Raw genomic sequence first — 16,834 nt, 5'->3', positions numbered from 1 at the left:
TGCTGTGAGAAGGGCAAAGACCACACTGAGGTGACTAAACAGGAGTATAGCCTGCTAAATATGTGAAGTCATTTTCCATTCAGGGCTGGTAGGGCCTCAGTTGAAGTGTTGTGTCTGGTTATGGATACTGGACTGCAAGAAAAATATGGGCCACACTGGAGAGTTTTAAGGAAACCACCAAGAAAGATCAAAGGTCTAGAAAACTTGACTGGTGGAGAAAGATTAAAAGACTTGGCTTCGGTTTGTTTGATCTAGAGTTGAGAGATGGAATTCTGTAAAGACAGCCTTCTGTAAAGAGCTAAAAGGACACCATCATCTCTTATGCTAGCCCATATAATCAAAGAAATAATCAGCATTAAATTCATTTTCTGCAAGAGAGATTCAGGCTAACTGATAGGAAAATGTCAGTAAGGTTAATCAAGTAAAGCACCAGAATAGATTACCAGGAAACCTTCAGCCCTGGAAATTTTTAGACTAGGTTACATTAACTGTTTTCTTTAATGATATAGGTATGCTTGATTTTTTTTTTTACCATTAGACAGGGAGAAGTAGATGATAACTGAGAGTTACTTCTGCCCTGTTATGTGATTTCTACCCCATGATCCATGACTACAATCTTAGGTTACTGAGAGTAGCCTTAATTACCCAGTAATATTATGTAAAGTAACCATAAAATGCACAGCAACCTTTATGCTGAAAAACAGCTGGCAAAATATCTGTCAATTTCCCCCTGTATTTCTAGTCTTAAAAATCAAGAATATAGGGTAATACCAGGACAAGTTCTCTCTGTTACCTCTCTCTGCAACCCAAAACTGTTTTCATCTTATGACTGCTGGCATAATGTAGTTCATTGTCACATGGGTTTTTTGGGGGATGACGTCAAAAGGTCCATTGTTGTATTTTTTCCAAATGTTCCACAGTCTTCAGACATTCCTTAGGTCAGCCTCATCTTTTCTAGTCATCAGAACAGTTTGCGCTACAGAGCAGTGCAAAGAGGATTACATGTCAAAACATGCTGCCAAACATTTCTTCCTGTCGCCTTCTCAAGTCAATGCTGTATTTGCAGCAGACTGGAAGTACTGCTCTACTTATCTTTTGTGCTCTTTTAATGATTGTAGGTGAAATAACTGATGTGCAACTTCTAGAATTATTTCACACTCTTCTGCTTCATGTTATCCATTTATTGTCCTCTCATCTTGACATTGTGAATAAAATTAGAAGGGGTTGTTCTTCAAGGGTTAATAAAGAGGAATGAAAAAAGATAGTATAATCAAAGAAAAGAAGCTAATATTTCCACTTCAGAATCCATAAACTCTCAAAATGTTAAAAATGAGTGATAGAAAACACTTTTTAAAAAATATTTTGTTACAACTGAAATCTGTAGTTTAATTTGTTCTTTAGTCTTTTAAAATGTGGAATAAAGCTAATTCGTGTTTTGTTCTGTAGATGGAAATGGAAGAATCAGCTTCCCAAACACAACTGATGTCAAATGCTCTTGCTTTCCCAAGTTTGAACGTCTCCTGTCCCAATGGACTAGTATTAACTTTCCTTGGTGAAAGTTTTGGAGGTTAGTTTTCTGAGCCACTGCAAAGTAAGGAATTTAAAAGGAGTTAAAATTACCAGAGAAAATTATTTCTGCCTTGATGGATTTAGATGTAACAGTATGAATTTTTTAATGTCTCAGATTGCTAAGTCTGTAATAATGTCTGTTTAGTAGTATTTGCAACATAAACAGTGTGTTTTAATTCAAACACGTGTAAAATCTAGAATTATAAGTTGTTGGACAAAACAGATTGGGTGCAGGAAGCAGCAACCCTTTTCAGGGTTGGGAGTCAGCACTTGGGAGTCACATTGGATAATTAGTTGAATATGCATATGTATTTGGAATACTGAAGAAAAATGAGCAAATTCAATTCATAAATGCATATATGCCAAGGAATCTTGAGTGATAACAGGAAAATCATTGTTACCTATATCTGCACCTCCTTTGGAATTGCACGTGCTGTTCTTAAGTCCATATGACAAGATGTTCATATTTTGAAAGATTCAGGGAAGAGTGACAAGAGTGATTAAAGCATTGAAAGATATATCTTATAGTGAGCTCATGTTACCAGAGAACTCAGTTACCAAAGAAAAGGTCAAAGGAGTGACTGGTGACAGCCTGGAAGGACAAGGAAACAGAATTTTGGTGATAGCTTCTAAACACAGTATACAAGGTATTACAAATCTAAGGGGCTTGAAACTGTAAAGTAGTACTTTATACTAGATTTAAGTTGTATTCACTTTTTAATTGTAAGAATGATTAACAAAACTAACCCAGGCTGTGATGGACTCTGCTACTATTTTACAATCAGGTTTTGTTGCCTTTCTAAGAGATATGATCAGTTTCAAACAGGAATTATTTCACAGAAGTTCTTTGGTTTATGCCATCCAGTATATACAGAGAAGATGGATATAATAAGCCTTTCTGGCCTTATCATTGAATTTCCTTTAGAAGACTGATAGGATATATAGATACTTGCAAGTTTCCGTGCCTGACCCTTCTGCAATGACTCAAATTCCCAGTGTTTTTTGAAAACCAGCATGAGGTTCATCTTTGCTTACTAGTAACTGTAGAAAGTCTTGGGGTTTTGTAGTCATGCCATTAGGTTTTGAAGCAGATGAATGTGAATTTTGTTGTTATCATCCAGTCAATTTTAAAAATAGCCACCTATAGATGTCATTTAATACCTATATACAACAAATCTGTCCCGCCCAGGCTGTATTGGAGATATTGAGTATGTGAAAATAGAGCAGCACAACTGCAGAGGTGCCTGTATCCAGGAATAAAACAGATTTATCACGCACGCCATGTACATGCTAACAGAAATTCCAACACATCCTGTGCGTGAGGTGTTGCATACAAACCACCAGAATCTTCTGTCTGCCTGGCAATTGATGAAGCAGCATACCTCTGAGAAACAAACCAAATGTATATAAATCAATTAAAAATATCTATACAAACTGTAACTTAGTGAAACTCAGTAACTTTTTTCACCTTTATGGACAGTTAGGAAATTCCTCTCACCTAATGTCAATCTTCCAAAAGTTCAGCATCCGTAATAAATCCATCTTCAAATTTCCCTTATTTTCATTTGGAAAGACAGATGCCTCCACAGAAGGGTGCAGAGTTTCTGAGTAGATGACTGCGTTGAATTGTTCTCTGAAAAATGGTCTGTCCCTTACTCTGTGGAGGGTTAGTCCTACCTAAAGTTGCATACTTTCTATAGACAGCATGATGCTGGGTATTTAGCACTGGTTGAATGCGTACTATGCAGTATTAAATAATTCAGAATTTGTTTTCAGATTTGAAAGGTGAAGCCACTACAGCTGAAGCTGAGAAAGAAGTGATAAAGAAAAGCGAGGCCAAAGCAGGTGAAGCTAAAGAAGAGGAGGCAAAAGCAAAGGAAGCAAAGAAGGAAGAGGTTATGGAAAGTGGAGAGAAGGAACATGAGGTTACAGAAGGCAAAATAAAGCACAAAGACACTAAAAGAGATCAGGCCAAGCAGCCTGCTCTGGAAATTCTGGTTAGGCAGAGTTATCCCCAAAAGGTAAAAAACTCTCTTCTATATACATCTGCGGCAAGGCAAAGAGAACAGGAGGTGTCAAGAGTCATCACAAGTCAAGGAACTGTCATAAAGTACATGATGGATGGATCTACTGAGGTATGTTTAGTAGAATTCATTGAAAGCAGCCGGTGTGTGTGATTACCCTTGAACTTGTGCTTGTCAGCTGAGATAAAGAAGTGTCCAGTTTGTAGATGAAGGAGTTAAGTAACCACTGAGTTATGCACCCATGTCAAGACTAAAATGCTCTTGTCTTTGTTCAGAATCAGAACTTAAGGCATATAGGGGGGTTTAATGATGAAAATTTCAGGCATGTGAAGATTTTGGGCAACTTTGGGATTAGGAAGTAGCTGTAGTTTAAGAACTGCATTCGTGGACTTAAACTGATCTGAAGCATGGATCAGTTGGGCTTTGGGCAACACAGAAGCATCCATATATTTTTTTCAGTCATCTAAACAGTCATATGGGACCCAGAAAAGACCTGAACTGTTCTTCAGTGCTGCAGACGCCTTTAGGTATCCTAAATTTTCATCAGAAATACTTTATATTCATAAATACCTTCTTTGTTTACACATATTTAGGTTGCCTAGAATTCTGGTACCTTTTGAGTGCTATAGGCTAGATAGCATCTTTGTAGGTACTGTAATCAATCTACAAGCAACTGTCTATATGTAGTTAGCAAACAGATGAAAAGAGGAGTCATCTGTTTTGACTCAGAAAATAATTCCTTATTTCCTCAAGGTTTTTTTCTAAGTAGACCACAACTCCTAGTACAAGTTCTTTACATTCATCCATTACATTAGATCTTAAACCATTTAGCCAGGATTTCTGAGAAACATATCCATTTCAGAAGTATGCAAAGCAGCTAGCTGCTGTACATCTATATATTCTCAACATACTGTCTCCTGACAGAAGAATATAGATTTTATGTGCCTAGCATAGTTGTACCATGGTCTTTGTATAAGCAGATTATAAACGTGTCCTTCTTTATGTTAGCTTAATGTCTGTGACTCGTTGAGAATGTATGGCATATATATAAGCATTCAAAAAAAGAAGAAATAGTTAATTACCCTTGCAGTAACTGTAACTCTTGAGATGCTTCTATATGCTGTCCATTTGTTTTCCACATTTTACTGTCTTTTCCCTAGAACATCTGTACTGTATTTGCAAATGAATTCACGGATTGTTGGGGTAATTCTAGACTTTGTCTGCCACACAGAGAACATGCATGTCAGGAGTTGAATGTAACAGACAATAGACCTCAGAAACCAGCTATAATAAGATAAATAACCATGACTTCTTTTTGTTAGATGTCTTGATGACTAAAAAATTAACAGCGATCACATGTGGAATACCTGAATACAGACCAATATGGTGATACAGATGCATTACCACTGCTACAAAAAAACAGTCATCAACTTTTGACCACTTAACAGTCAAAGAATAATCTTTAATGTTTACTTTTATAATGCCTTTTTGTTACTAAATAGAGTGCCCTTTAATTATATATGTGAACTGCAGCAATTAGCAGTCCTTTGGGCAATGATTAATGGGATGAAATTTAACAAGTCCAAATGCCAGATCCTGCACCTAGGATGGAGTAACACAGGGCACAAGTGTATGCTGGGAGAGGAGCAGCTGGAGAGCAGCCCTGCAGAGAGGGACCTGGGGGTGCTGGTCGGCAGCAGGCTCCACAGGAGTCAGCAGCGTGCCTGGGCAGCCCAGAGGGCAAACTGCGACCTGGGGTGCCTCAAACACGGCGGAACCAGCTGGTCAGAAGAGGTGATGATCCCGCTGTGTTCAGCATTGGCGCAGCCTCACCGTGAGTGCTGTGTGCAGCTCTGGGCCCCACCATTTAAGAAGGATATGAAGGTCCTTGATGCATCCAGAGGAGGGCAACAAAGGTGGTGAAAGGGCTGGAAGGCCTGTCCTGTGAGGGGCAGCTGAGGACTTTGGGCTCGTCTAGTTTGGAGAAAAGGAGGCTGGGGTGTGACTTCATTGCTCTCTACAGCTTCCTGAGGAGGGGACGTGGAGAGGGAGGTGCTGGTCTCTTCTCCGTGGTATCCAGTGCCAGGATGCGTGGAAATGGTTCAAAGCTGCAACAGGGGTGGTTTAGACTGCACATTAGGAAGCATTTCTTACTGAGAGGGTGGTCAAACTCTGGAACAGGCTTCCTCGAGAGGTGGTTGATGCCCCAAGCCTGTCAGTGTTTAAGAGGCATTTGGACAATGCCCTTAACACTTCTGGCCAGCCCTGAATTGGTCAGACAGTTGGACTAGATGATCATTGTAGGTCCCTTCCAACTGAAATATGCTATTCTATTCTATTAATTCTTTTTGAGATAGCTTCTTTATTTCTTGTATTCATTCTGAGAGGTTTTACTTTTTTCCCCTTCGTCACCCATAGCATTCTAGTGACTATTGCATTTGCAACACGTTCTTTTGAGACTTTCTATTGGTTTTTGAAGTGATTTTAGCCTCTAGTATGTCCTTGATTACTGTAGATTCTGTTTGCGGATGGCACAGTGAGTAGGAGTCCTGATTCTGGCCCTGTCCTACCACCATCTACAATTCCAGATAATATACAACAATTAGCAGAATTGGAGCCTTTACCTGAGACCAGCACTAAAAAAGGTAACATTTCTGGTGTTTTGGACAGATTTAAAGTTAGCAGTGCTGATGATACTTAATAACAGGCATATTTGTTTAGTCTGAAAATTCTCCAGTGTGAAAATGCAATTTTGTCTGTACTCAGCTGCTACACATTTGCTGCTGCTAATTTGTTACCTTTAGAGTAAATAATTTCTCTCCTACTCTGGATTTCTTTTTCTTCTAACATGCTAGGATTCTAATAAGTAAAAGGGTGTGTAAGAACTATATTGGTAGCAGAGTGATTATACATAAAGTCTTTAAAAAGAAATCCTTGTAACTACAGTAGTGTCAAATCCTTACTTACGTGTTACACAGTTTTTAGTCTTGGTATTGAGAAACACTTCTCTAGCAGAGGACTTGCTGTATTTTTCTTTCTCATTATATGTATTCCAAGGCACCTACTATTGATCTTTGTCAATTGGTTGCATGGACTTGCCGTCTGTGCTAACGTAACCATTCTTTTCTTATTTTGTTTGGCTGAGAAAGAACCGAATAAAAGTTTACTTCATACCTCAGAGTGTAGTCTGAGATCACCGTCAGTGCTACTTAGTGCACAGAATAATGATGACCTGTGATAATATTAGCTTATAATTTATTGGAAGTATATGAATAAAAATTGCTGCCAAAGAGAAAGGTCCCTCAAAAAGAGGCTTCCTGATTCATCAAGTGCATCCTTGTTCTTAGGATATTCTTAGCGTAACTGGAAGGATGTTTGAGAACTTCTCTGACAAACCATCTTCTATTTTCAGTCTCAGTATCTGTGACCAGTGTATATCCTTTATTCCTTATCCTTTATTTATGATCAGATTTTTCCCCCCACCTTTTCTCTCCACTGCTTAGTCTTGACAAATTTAACTGAATAGTTTTTTCTCTTTTTAGCTTTTTTTTTTTTTTTTTTCTGGAATGTTGTTGCTTTAAAGGGCAAAGGAATTTGGCAGAAAATAAACCCTCTTGCATTCCGGCTTGTCCTCAGATATCGGAGCAGCTGGGGGTGTCTGGGCGTAGATTCTGAGTGATGCCCAGTTTGGCTCTGCGAGTTCAGTTGCGTCCGATGTCTAGCAGCGCTCAACGAAACTAGTATGACCCCATGTAGGAGTGTGGTTGCGTTCAAAAGAGCTCACACAGCTAGACTAATAATTGAACTGTTACGATTATGGAGTCACTGCACCTTCAGTCTAGTGGCATTCGATGAAACTAGCACAGCCACATGTAGGAAAGCTCACACGGCTAGATTGATAACAGTGTAGTTTATTGGAGCAGCAACAGATACACAAGTTCTTTGGATTGCCAGTGATAAATTCACTGTCTGCAAAGCACATGCAAATTTCAAATGAGAATAATACAACCTGGCTGTAAAACACATTAAGTTATAAAAGCAACTCCATAGAGATTTCCAAGTTTCCCAAGGTGCATTTGGTGTAACCAAGTGTTCAGATCTTACCCAAAGGTGTCCCTATGGGGGGGGGGAAGAGAGGCTCAGCCTATCAACTGATCCCAAAAGTCTAAGATGGTCCATGACTGGTCATCAATGGTATCTTTCCTAACATCTTTCTCTGTTAAGCTATTTTATACTATTTTTTACTTTTCACGTGGAGCTTGAGTGACTCATACATACCTTTGTTATAATTGGTGTAAAATTTCCTCATTTTGCTTTTAAAAGTATAGACTAGAAAAATTCAGAATGCAGGCTCAGTGAGGGGTGGTCGCACCTGGGAGGCAGGTAGCTTTTGGGATGGAGGTGTGTTTTGGTATTATAATGAGATTATAATAAGCTAAGTTCACTTCAGGACATGTGTTTGTCAAAAAGATGACAGACTGTTGGCCTAGGGTAGCAACTATACAGTTTATCAGTTCCATAGTATCATCAAGTTCCCATCTCAGCAATGGTATCACAGAACCTGGCCACGTTGTCTTCACTCCATCCTCTTTTCTCTTAAGAGTCAGCACACCAATCTCCCCTGGTGTTGCCAACATCTAAGGTTGCAGTTTATGTTGCCTAGGGAATTACTGTGGAACAGATTTTTTGCATATTAGTTGCATTCCACCCTGGAAATTCCCTCATTGCTGTATAGGGGAAGGTACTTCAATAAGTCCCCCAGTAATTACTCCACAGGTATATATGCTGTAAACCTTTTAGTCCCCTCTCTGGTCCATGCTGTTGTCTTTTTCGTACACTTAGTCTAAGTTCCATTTCTAGAATATGGGAGACCAGGGTTCTGTATCACATTCTTAATAAGATCTCTCCAATTCCCTTTCACAATGGAGTCTCCATCCCTTTTGTTCTGATGCACCGTAAGATTGTGTTTGCCTTTTTTGTCACCATATTCTCACACTGATAATTTTTAGTCATTCTGTATGGAGAGTACCTCCAGGTCTTTTGTTTCTTCTACTGTTACAAACTTGTCTGAAGCAGAAATTATTTTTATTCCTTTTCACATTAGATTTCATTCTAATAACCTGTATGTATCAAATTCCTATTACTTTAATCTTCAAGCTCATGGGACAGTTTTTTTCTGTAAGCCATTCATATTTTCCTCTGTATTGATAGTCCCTTCCAAAGTTACATCATAAACAGGTATCATTAGCATGCTGTTTACTTTTTCTGTGTCATTAACAAACACATTAAATTAAGTTAATTCAATGGCACACCTTTGAGTAACAGGACTTGTCATTTCCTTCCAGCCTGATAAATAGTTTTTCTTTCAATTCTGTTGAAACCAACACTCACAGGAACTCTACACTTTATTGATTTTGTCTTTTGCCTCAGAGTATATCAAGTCTGATACAGAAATTTTTGTTTCTGCAGGAAAAGGCAGTGACAGAAATACTATAACACACCCAACCAAGGATGAATTGTTTGAAAATACTGCTCAGGATCTGGTTAATTCTGAGCAACGTAAGGAGAACCAGGCAGGAACCTGGATAACAACAACTCCATCAGGCGTTCAAGTGGGCACTGAGGGAACAAAGAGAATGGATCTGAAGCCACTCTTAATCTACCAGGCAACTGACCCAGCTGATGGAACGGTATTACTTTTTTTTGTGTTATTATAGCACTGTCTACTAGGCTAAAAGACAGGGCTGCCATCATATAAGTTGTAGGATTTCTTCTTTGAACATATATCCTACACATTATATTACACTGTTACTAGTACAAAAGCTTTAGATGTTGACGAAAATGAGTCCCCAGTCTCTGAAGCAGATAAAGTTGCAGTAGTCTAGCTTCATCAGATTTTCAGTACATAATGCCTTGTTTTTTACTGTTGTTGCTTTTACAAGTATCACAGAGCTAATCTAAATGAGTATTCCTTCATTCTTTCAGGTTATGACAGTACGAGATGATGAAGTGATAATTGTTGAGAAGCTGGATGGCAGCAGAGTAGTAGATCATGCTGATGGTACTAGGATCACGACTTTTTATCAAAACTGTGAAGAACTTTTTGTACCAGAGGATAGTGAAGAAACAGGTAAAATCAAAATGGGAGCACTTATCTCTGCTGTATCTTGTGAAGCAGATAATTGTCAAAATATACTAAAAGAGGCTCATACCAATAGCCTAGATAACAAATCCGGCAGTGCTTAGTCTAGGCTTAGTTTGTCTGCTTGGTCCTTTTTTATCAGTATTCAGTGCAAAAATCACATTGTAGCAAACAAGTAAATTTCCTTCTTTCCATGTATATACTTACATGACCTAGCTTCACTGTGAAACCACAGTGCCTGAGTTCTAATGTGTTTATTGCCCACTCTACACCTGCCCAGATAACACAAGCAAGCTGATTTGAGACTTAACTGAATAGGTGTATAGGGACTGGGGCATCCTCATATTCCCCAGAGAGGCCATGGACTTACCAGCCTCAGAGGTATTCAAAATTTGATCAAATATGGCCATGGAAAATGCCAAACCTAGTAGAAGTTTTGCCTGAAGCAAGTGGGGCTAATGGTCATCTGTGTTTCTTCTGGCTGGTGATATAGTCTATATAGTTCAGTTGCTGGATAAGTTCTGTAATTAACATAAAGTGTGTATTTGCTGTGTGGGTGTCAGGACTGTTGTGTTCAAACACAGTAGAAAGTTCTGGTTGTGGAGCACCTCCCTGGGGGATTTTAAAAGTCAAAACAATGACCTTGAACTGGTCTGTCTATTCAATGGGAAGGCAATGACCAGATTAACATACCAGTTTGATCTGTTTTCCCTGACTTCTGCTGCTGAAAAGGAATTTCTTCACATCTTAGAGCTTGTATCACAGGCATAAAAAATTTCAGTGGTCCAACTTGTATGTTACAAATATCCAGATCATTACAGTTAGTACTGTACTTGATAAATTTGAGAGTACTGTCCTGAACACACTAGACACAGATGGTTACAGACATTTTTTGCTGTTGGATTTTCCTATATTTGGTACACAGTCCAAAAATTTGAAGGTTGCATATTGTTTAACTAACATAACATCCTTTAATACATAGTTTTGTGAAGGCTGAGAGTCTTTTACTGAGGAGATAAAGGTCCAGCCTTATGAGAGAAAAAGCAAATTGAATCCCAAGATTTCTCCATGGTTCATGTGCTCCTGTCTAGTTGTTCTGTATTAATTCTTAGATGAACGCTCGGAAGCCAACACAAGGAAGGTGAAATGTATGCAAGTAGAGAATCCTGAGTTTGCTACTGTTATAACAAATTGTGAGGACGGTACCTGTCGTACCACGTTTGGAGATGGGACATCTATTATAGCAAAGCCACAGGGAACGTATCAGGTGGGAGTTATTTTTAGTTTGTGATAGTGAAATGTATCTTTGTGTTCCAAGTTCCCTGCCATCAGTGTCTCTCACCTTGACTATCTTATCTCCATTCTCTATAGCCTTCACAAATCCTGTGATTCCATCTCTCTTATACTCTGATGATATTTAGCCATTAGAGGTCCCAGTTGGCTGGAAGCTGGCAAATGTCCCAGTTTTCAAGAAGGGTAAGAAGGAACACCCTGGTTATTACAAGCCTGTCAGTCTCACTTCAGTGCCTGGGAAAATTATGGAGAAGGTTATTCTGGGAGTTACTGAAAAACACTTGAGAGACAGGTGTTTTGCCTGACAAATTTGGTGGCCTTCTACAACAGGGTTACAGTGTTGGTGAATAAGGGAAGAGCAACTGGCATCATCTACCTGGACTTGTGCAAAGCATTTGACACTGTCCCGCACGGCATCGTTGTCTCTAAATTGGAGAGACATGGATTTGACAGATGGACAACTTGATGGATAAGGAATTGGCTCGATGGTTGCACTCAAAAGGGTTGCCATCAACAGCTCAATATCCAAGGAGAGACCAGTGATGAGTGTTGTTCCTCAGGGGTCGGTATTGGAACTGGTGCTGTTTAACATCTTTGTTGGCAACATGGATGGTGGGATTGAGTGCACCCTCAGCAAGTTTGCCAATGACACCAAGCTGTGTGATGTGGTCAACACACTGGAGGGAAGGGATGCCATCCAGAGGGACCTTGACAGGCTGGAGAGGTGGGCCCGTGCAAACCTCGTGAAGTTCAACAAGGCCAAGTTGCAAGGTCCTGCACCTGGGTTGGTGCAATCCCAAACACAAATCCAGGCTGGGGGATGAGTGGGTCGAGAGCATCCCTGCAGAAAAGGACTTGGGGGTGTTGGTGGATGAAAAACTGAATATGAGCCAGCAACGTGCACTCACAGCCCAGAAAGCCAGTTGCAACCTGGGCTGCATCAAAAGAAGGGTGGCCAGCAGGTCAAGGGAGGTGATTCACGCCCTCTACTCCACTCTTGTGAGACCCCACCTGGAGTACTGTTTTAGCTCAAACCAGAACACCCCTCCCTGGCAGTGTTCAAGGCCAGGTTGGATGGGGCTTTGAGCAACCTGATCTACTGGAATGTGTCCCTGCCCATGGCAGGAGGGTTGGAACTAGAGTATCTTTAAGGTCCCTCCCAACCCAAACCATTCTATGACAACAGAGTCATTGGTCATAGCCAGGACGGGCTCACAAGGGGAAAGTCCTGCTTAACTAAATTTCCTTCTATGACAGTGTCACCCATCTAGTTGACCAAGGGAAGCCAGTAGGTGGTTGGGGTTTTTATTTTGGCAAAGATTTTTATAGTGTCTCCCACAGTATCCTTCTGGACAAAATGTCCAGCATGTGGCTAGGCCAGTCCATAATACATTGGGTGAGCAATTGGCTGATGAGTTGGATTCAAAGAGTTATAGTGAATGGAGTTACGCCAGGCTGGTGGCCAGTCACCAGTGGGGTTTCACAGGGTTCAATTATAGGGCCAGTGCTCTTTAATGTTTTTATAAATTGTCTGGATGCAGGAATCAAATGTACATTAAGTAAGTTTGACAACAATACTAAACTAGGATGAGCTGTGGACTCCCTTGAAGGTAGAGAGGCCTTACAGAGAGATCTGGATAGACTAGATTGCTGAGCAATCACCAACTGTATGAAGTTTAACAAGAGCAAGTGCCAGATTCTCCACTTGGGATGGGGTAATCCTGGTTATACATACAAACTGGGGGACAAGAGGCTGGAGAACAGCCCCTTGGAAAGAGATGTAAGGGTTTGGGTGGATGGCAAGTTGAATATGAGTCAAGGGTGTGCCCTGGCAGCAAAAAGAGCCAACCATGTCCTGGGGTGCATCAAGCACAGCATAGCTAGCTGGTCGAGGGAGGTGATCGTCCCACTCTACACTGCCGTGGTGCAGGCCCACCTCAAGTACTGTGTGCGGTTTTGGGCACCTCAGTATAAGAAGGACATCGAGTTATTAAGAGTGTGTCCAGAGGATGGCAACCAAGATGGTGAAAGGTCTCAAGGGCGAGACTTACGAGAAGCGGCTGAGGTCACTTGGCTTGTTCAGCTTGGAGAAGGCTGAGGGGTGATCTCATCACAGTCTACAACTTCCTCAAGGGGGGCAGCAGAGGGCAAGGCACGGACCTCCTCTTTCTGGTGACCAGCGACAGGACACGAGGAAATGGAATGAAGCTGCATCAGGGGAAGTTCAGATTAGACAGTAGGAAAAGGTTCTTCACTGGGAGGGTGGTCAGTCACTAGAACAGGGTCCCCAGGGAAGTGGTCATGACACCAAATCTGTCAGAGTTCAAGGAGCATCTGGATGATGCTTTTAGTCGTATGGTTTATTTTTAGGTAGTCCTGCGAGGAGCAGGGAGTGGGACTTGATCTTTGTTAAGGGTCCCTTCCAACTTGAGATAATCTATGATTCTATGATACTTCCACAGAGCTGTATAGCTTATTTAAATCACAAGCTTAAATTTCCTGAAGTTAAAGAAAACATTACAGAGACTAACATCAGCCTAACTCCTAGACCTCATCTTCCTTCTTTCTCTCCCTCTAGTCCCTCAGAACTGGATGATTCAGTAGTAAAGGCCTGAGAGATCTCTCCTCTTGATTTGCATCTGTTCTTCATTTTCGTGATACCTCTAAACTGAAGACTGCACCTTTCAGGACTGAACCTCTTCCCTTCTTACTATAATAGGTTTTACCCATCAAGACAGGCTCTCTTTTCATTGATGAAGATTGCTCAGCAGTTTATACCCATGAAGTTTACAATTTCATCAGCAAGAAAGAAGAGAAAGAAGCAGGGAGATACATTATGAAACACACTTCCAGCACTATTTGTGAGATGGTGGATCCTGAAGGAAATCTTTTCAAGGTAAGTTTCTGCATTTTAAGTAATTTTATCTTATAAACATCTCTCAAAGTCAGCTTGTAGCCTTGTACTAGTTTTTCTTAAAGTAGCCTAGCTAGCTGGAAGGAACAGCTCCTGAATCAGGTCTCTGAAATGTTCTTGAGGGTGTTATGGGTTTCCCTTTTTTGATTTTTCTCCCTTTTTAGGGAGACTGAAATAAAGCACATGGTTTACAGTTTACCTCACCTGTAAAGTTACCTTAATTAGTGGGACTTGTCTTATATCAAAGAATCATCTCTGCAAATGAGCATTAAAAATGAGAAAGGGTATTGGCTTTTCAGAAGGACCACAGAAATGCACTAATCGTGTCTGGTAAGGCAAATATTGTTGTAAAAGGAATGATTCGGTCTTTAAAGTCATACCGATTGTGCTGTGATCCTTTCACACCTAAGAGATAATTTGAGCTAGGTTAGTACTTAGTTTTGAGTTCAGGAAACATCATCTGAGTGTCTGTGACCTACATACCGTTTTCTAATTAAAGGTTCTAATTAAAGATTCTAAATGTGACATTCTCAGAGTATATTTTCTATTGTTGCAATTGTAGTCATTGCCATTTTCCCAGATTCCTGTGAAACAGCACTGAGGTTCAGCTGTACATAGGCATTATAATATTCCGAGGCTGAAGATACAGTGCTTATATAAATCTATGCTATCTATCAATCTCTCCCTAACAAATTTTGAACTAATCAACAGAGGGGTAGAAATTTCAAACATACCAAGTTCCTACAAAATCAGTGCAGTTCAAAGCAGCACAGAAGTTGCTTGGCATCAGCATCAGCACATCCTTTTTCTCAGCTGATACTTAGGGATTAGAGGAAGGAAGTTGAGGAGGCTGTGGGGCAGTTGAAGGTATGGGAGCAGTGATCACAGGGGATATGGAGGGGTGTAGTAAGAAAGGTGGGACTAATGGTTAGTAGGGGTGGCAACCACATAGAAGTATAATAGGGTTGGTTCTTCTTCTGTCCAAGTCACGCCTGAGACTACAGTGAAATGGGCATTGGCTGGGTGTGTCAGATTCAGTTCATGGACCGCCTTTTGAATCACTGTGGTTTAAACTGTATCTTCCAAAGGCATATGTTCTTCAACAGACTATACTAAGAATTAGAAGCGTTATTATACCTTGTGTGCATAAGTTAATGGTACATAAGTCAATAATCACTAGAAGGAAGTACTGTAGAAATTCACTTAATATTATCGTAAGATTATCTTGAGACTTTATTTTTACAGTGAATAAATGCCTAAAAAGGGACCCCTCTATACATATATACATATATATCTATAGGTATATATAGGTAGATAGATATAAATATATAATCTGTGTCTATATCTATCCATATCTCTTCATATATGGATATTTGTATGTATATGTATATATTTATACATACATGTATGCACCAGTTATGTATGGGTAGATAGCTAAATATCGTAATGCATCTATATATATATAACATTTATATCTCTTCATGTGTCAACATGTGTGTATATATAGGGATATATATTTATACATACATTCACCTATATACCTATATATAGGTGAATATATACACACCTGTGTGTATATACACATTTTTATGTATATATATACACACATTTATATTTATATATATGCCTGTATATGAGTGTATATGTATGTACTGTGCAATTATTAACTAACATATTAGTGTATAGACATATATATAAATAAGTGTATCTCTGTGTGTAGGTGTATATACGTAGATACATATACACCTCACAGAGGTACATCAGTACATGTCTGAGTATGCAGTTACCTGGCTTGACCAGCGAGTATTTTTGTGTGAAATTGCCTATTGGTGCTTGCAGATATATATGTTGAAGATGGAATGTAAGCATGGGTGGCCCCACTTAACAACTAACAATCCTTGAACATTTATTAAATATCAGCATGTGATATTAGCATTTATGATATGGCATGTCTTTCTAGAAATATTTGGGTTGCTTTTTTCACTGTCTTTTCAGTTTTCTTCTTCATTTCTTTTTCCTGTGAATTCCAGGTTGCTCAACCTGAATTGTTTTTTTCTGTCAGCAGGCTAGGTCATATTACAGTTCAGCAGCAAGATACTGTTTTAAAGGTATCATGTAACTGAAATAATTTTATATAATTTCTATTATAGGTCATGGCTGATGGCAGCACATCTGTGTGTGTTCCTAGCATTGGCTCCGATGACAAGGAAGACAAAAGTTCAGCATCAGCACTCCCAGAAGTTAACAAACCTGTCACTTATGATGAGCATGTCCCCAGGTAAACTGCACTGGATTCATAGGTTTACCCTTTCTTTCTTCACTACACTATACTTGTACAGGGTTTGTAGATTTGCACTTCCTTTGTTCAGTACTCTGTATTTGCACATTTGATGTCATCATCTTGGAGTTCCATTTTCTTGTCATGTCACCACAGTACTTTTTCATTTTTGTCATCTAGAAAAGCATGTAATTTGAAAGCCATTGAATTTGATCAGTGTGGTGAGTTGACCTCGGCCAGCTGCCAAACACCCACCCAGCCGCGCTCTCACTTCACCTCCTCAACAGGACAAGGGGGGAAAATAAGATACAAAAGGTCATGTGTCAAGATAAAGACAGGGAGATCACTTTCCAGTTACCATCACAGGCAAAACAGACTCAACTTGAGGAAAATTAATTTAATTTATTGCTGATTAAAATAGAGTTGGATGTTGAGAAACAAAGATGAAAATTAGAACACTTTCCTCAATCCCCTCTTTTTCTCAGGCTTGACATCAGTGCCTCATTCCAGACCCCTCTACTTCCTCCCCACCCCAGCAGTACAGGGGATGGGTGATTGCGATCAGTCCATAACAGCTCCTATCTGCTGCTTCTTCCTCTTCACACTTTTCCCCT

At 39.8% G+C, this 16,834-nt stretch overlaps 1 protein-coding gene across 1 annotated transcript in view; it reads left to right on the top strand.

Annotated features, from left to right (window-relative positions):
- The window catches only part of SPAG17 (sperm associated antigen 17), a 115,627-nt gene that overhangs the window by 74,711 nt on the left and 24,082 nt on the right, over nucleotides 1-16,834 (top strand). Inside the window, 9 exon segments of the mRNA XM_086460644.1 lie at nucleotides 1,447-1,558; nucleotides 2,914-2,942; nucleotides 3,546-3,704; nucleotides 6,109-6,238; nucleotides 9,063-9,283; nucleotides 9,579-9,723; nucleotides 10,848-11,002; nucleotides 13,748-13,924; nucleotides 16,093-16,220. Of these exon segments, the coding sequence (XP_086316770.1) occupies nucleotides 1,447-1,558; nucleotides 2,914-2,942; nucleotides 3,546-3,704; nucleotides 6,109-6,238; nucleotides 9,063-9,283; nucleotides 9,579-9,723; nucleotides 10,848-11,002; nucleotides 13,748-13,924; nucleotides 16,093-16,220 (1,256 nt within the window).

This window comes from Leptosomus discolor, chromosome 1 (assembly GCF_034619465.1).
Source record: "Leptosomus discolor isolate bLepDis1 chromosome 1, bLepDis1.hap2, whole genome shotgun sequence".
In the NCBI taxonomy this organism is placed as follows: Eukaryota; Metazoa; Chordata; class Aves; order Leptosomiformes; family Leptosomidae; genus Leptosomus; species Leptosomus discolor.
Note: the sequence above shows the minus strand (reverse complement) of the source record. Positions and strands in the feature narration are given on the sequence as shown.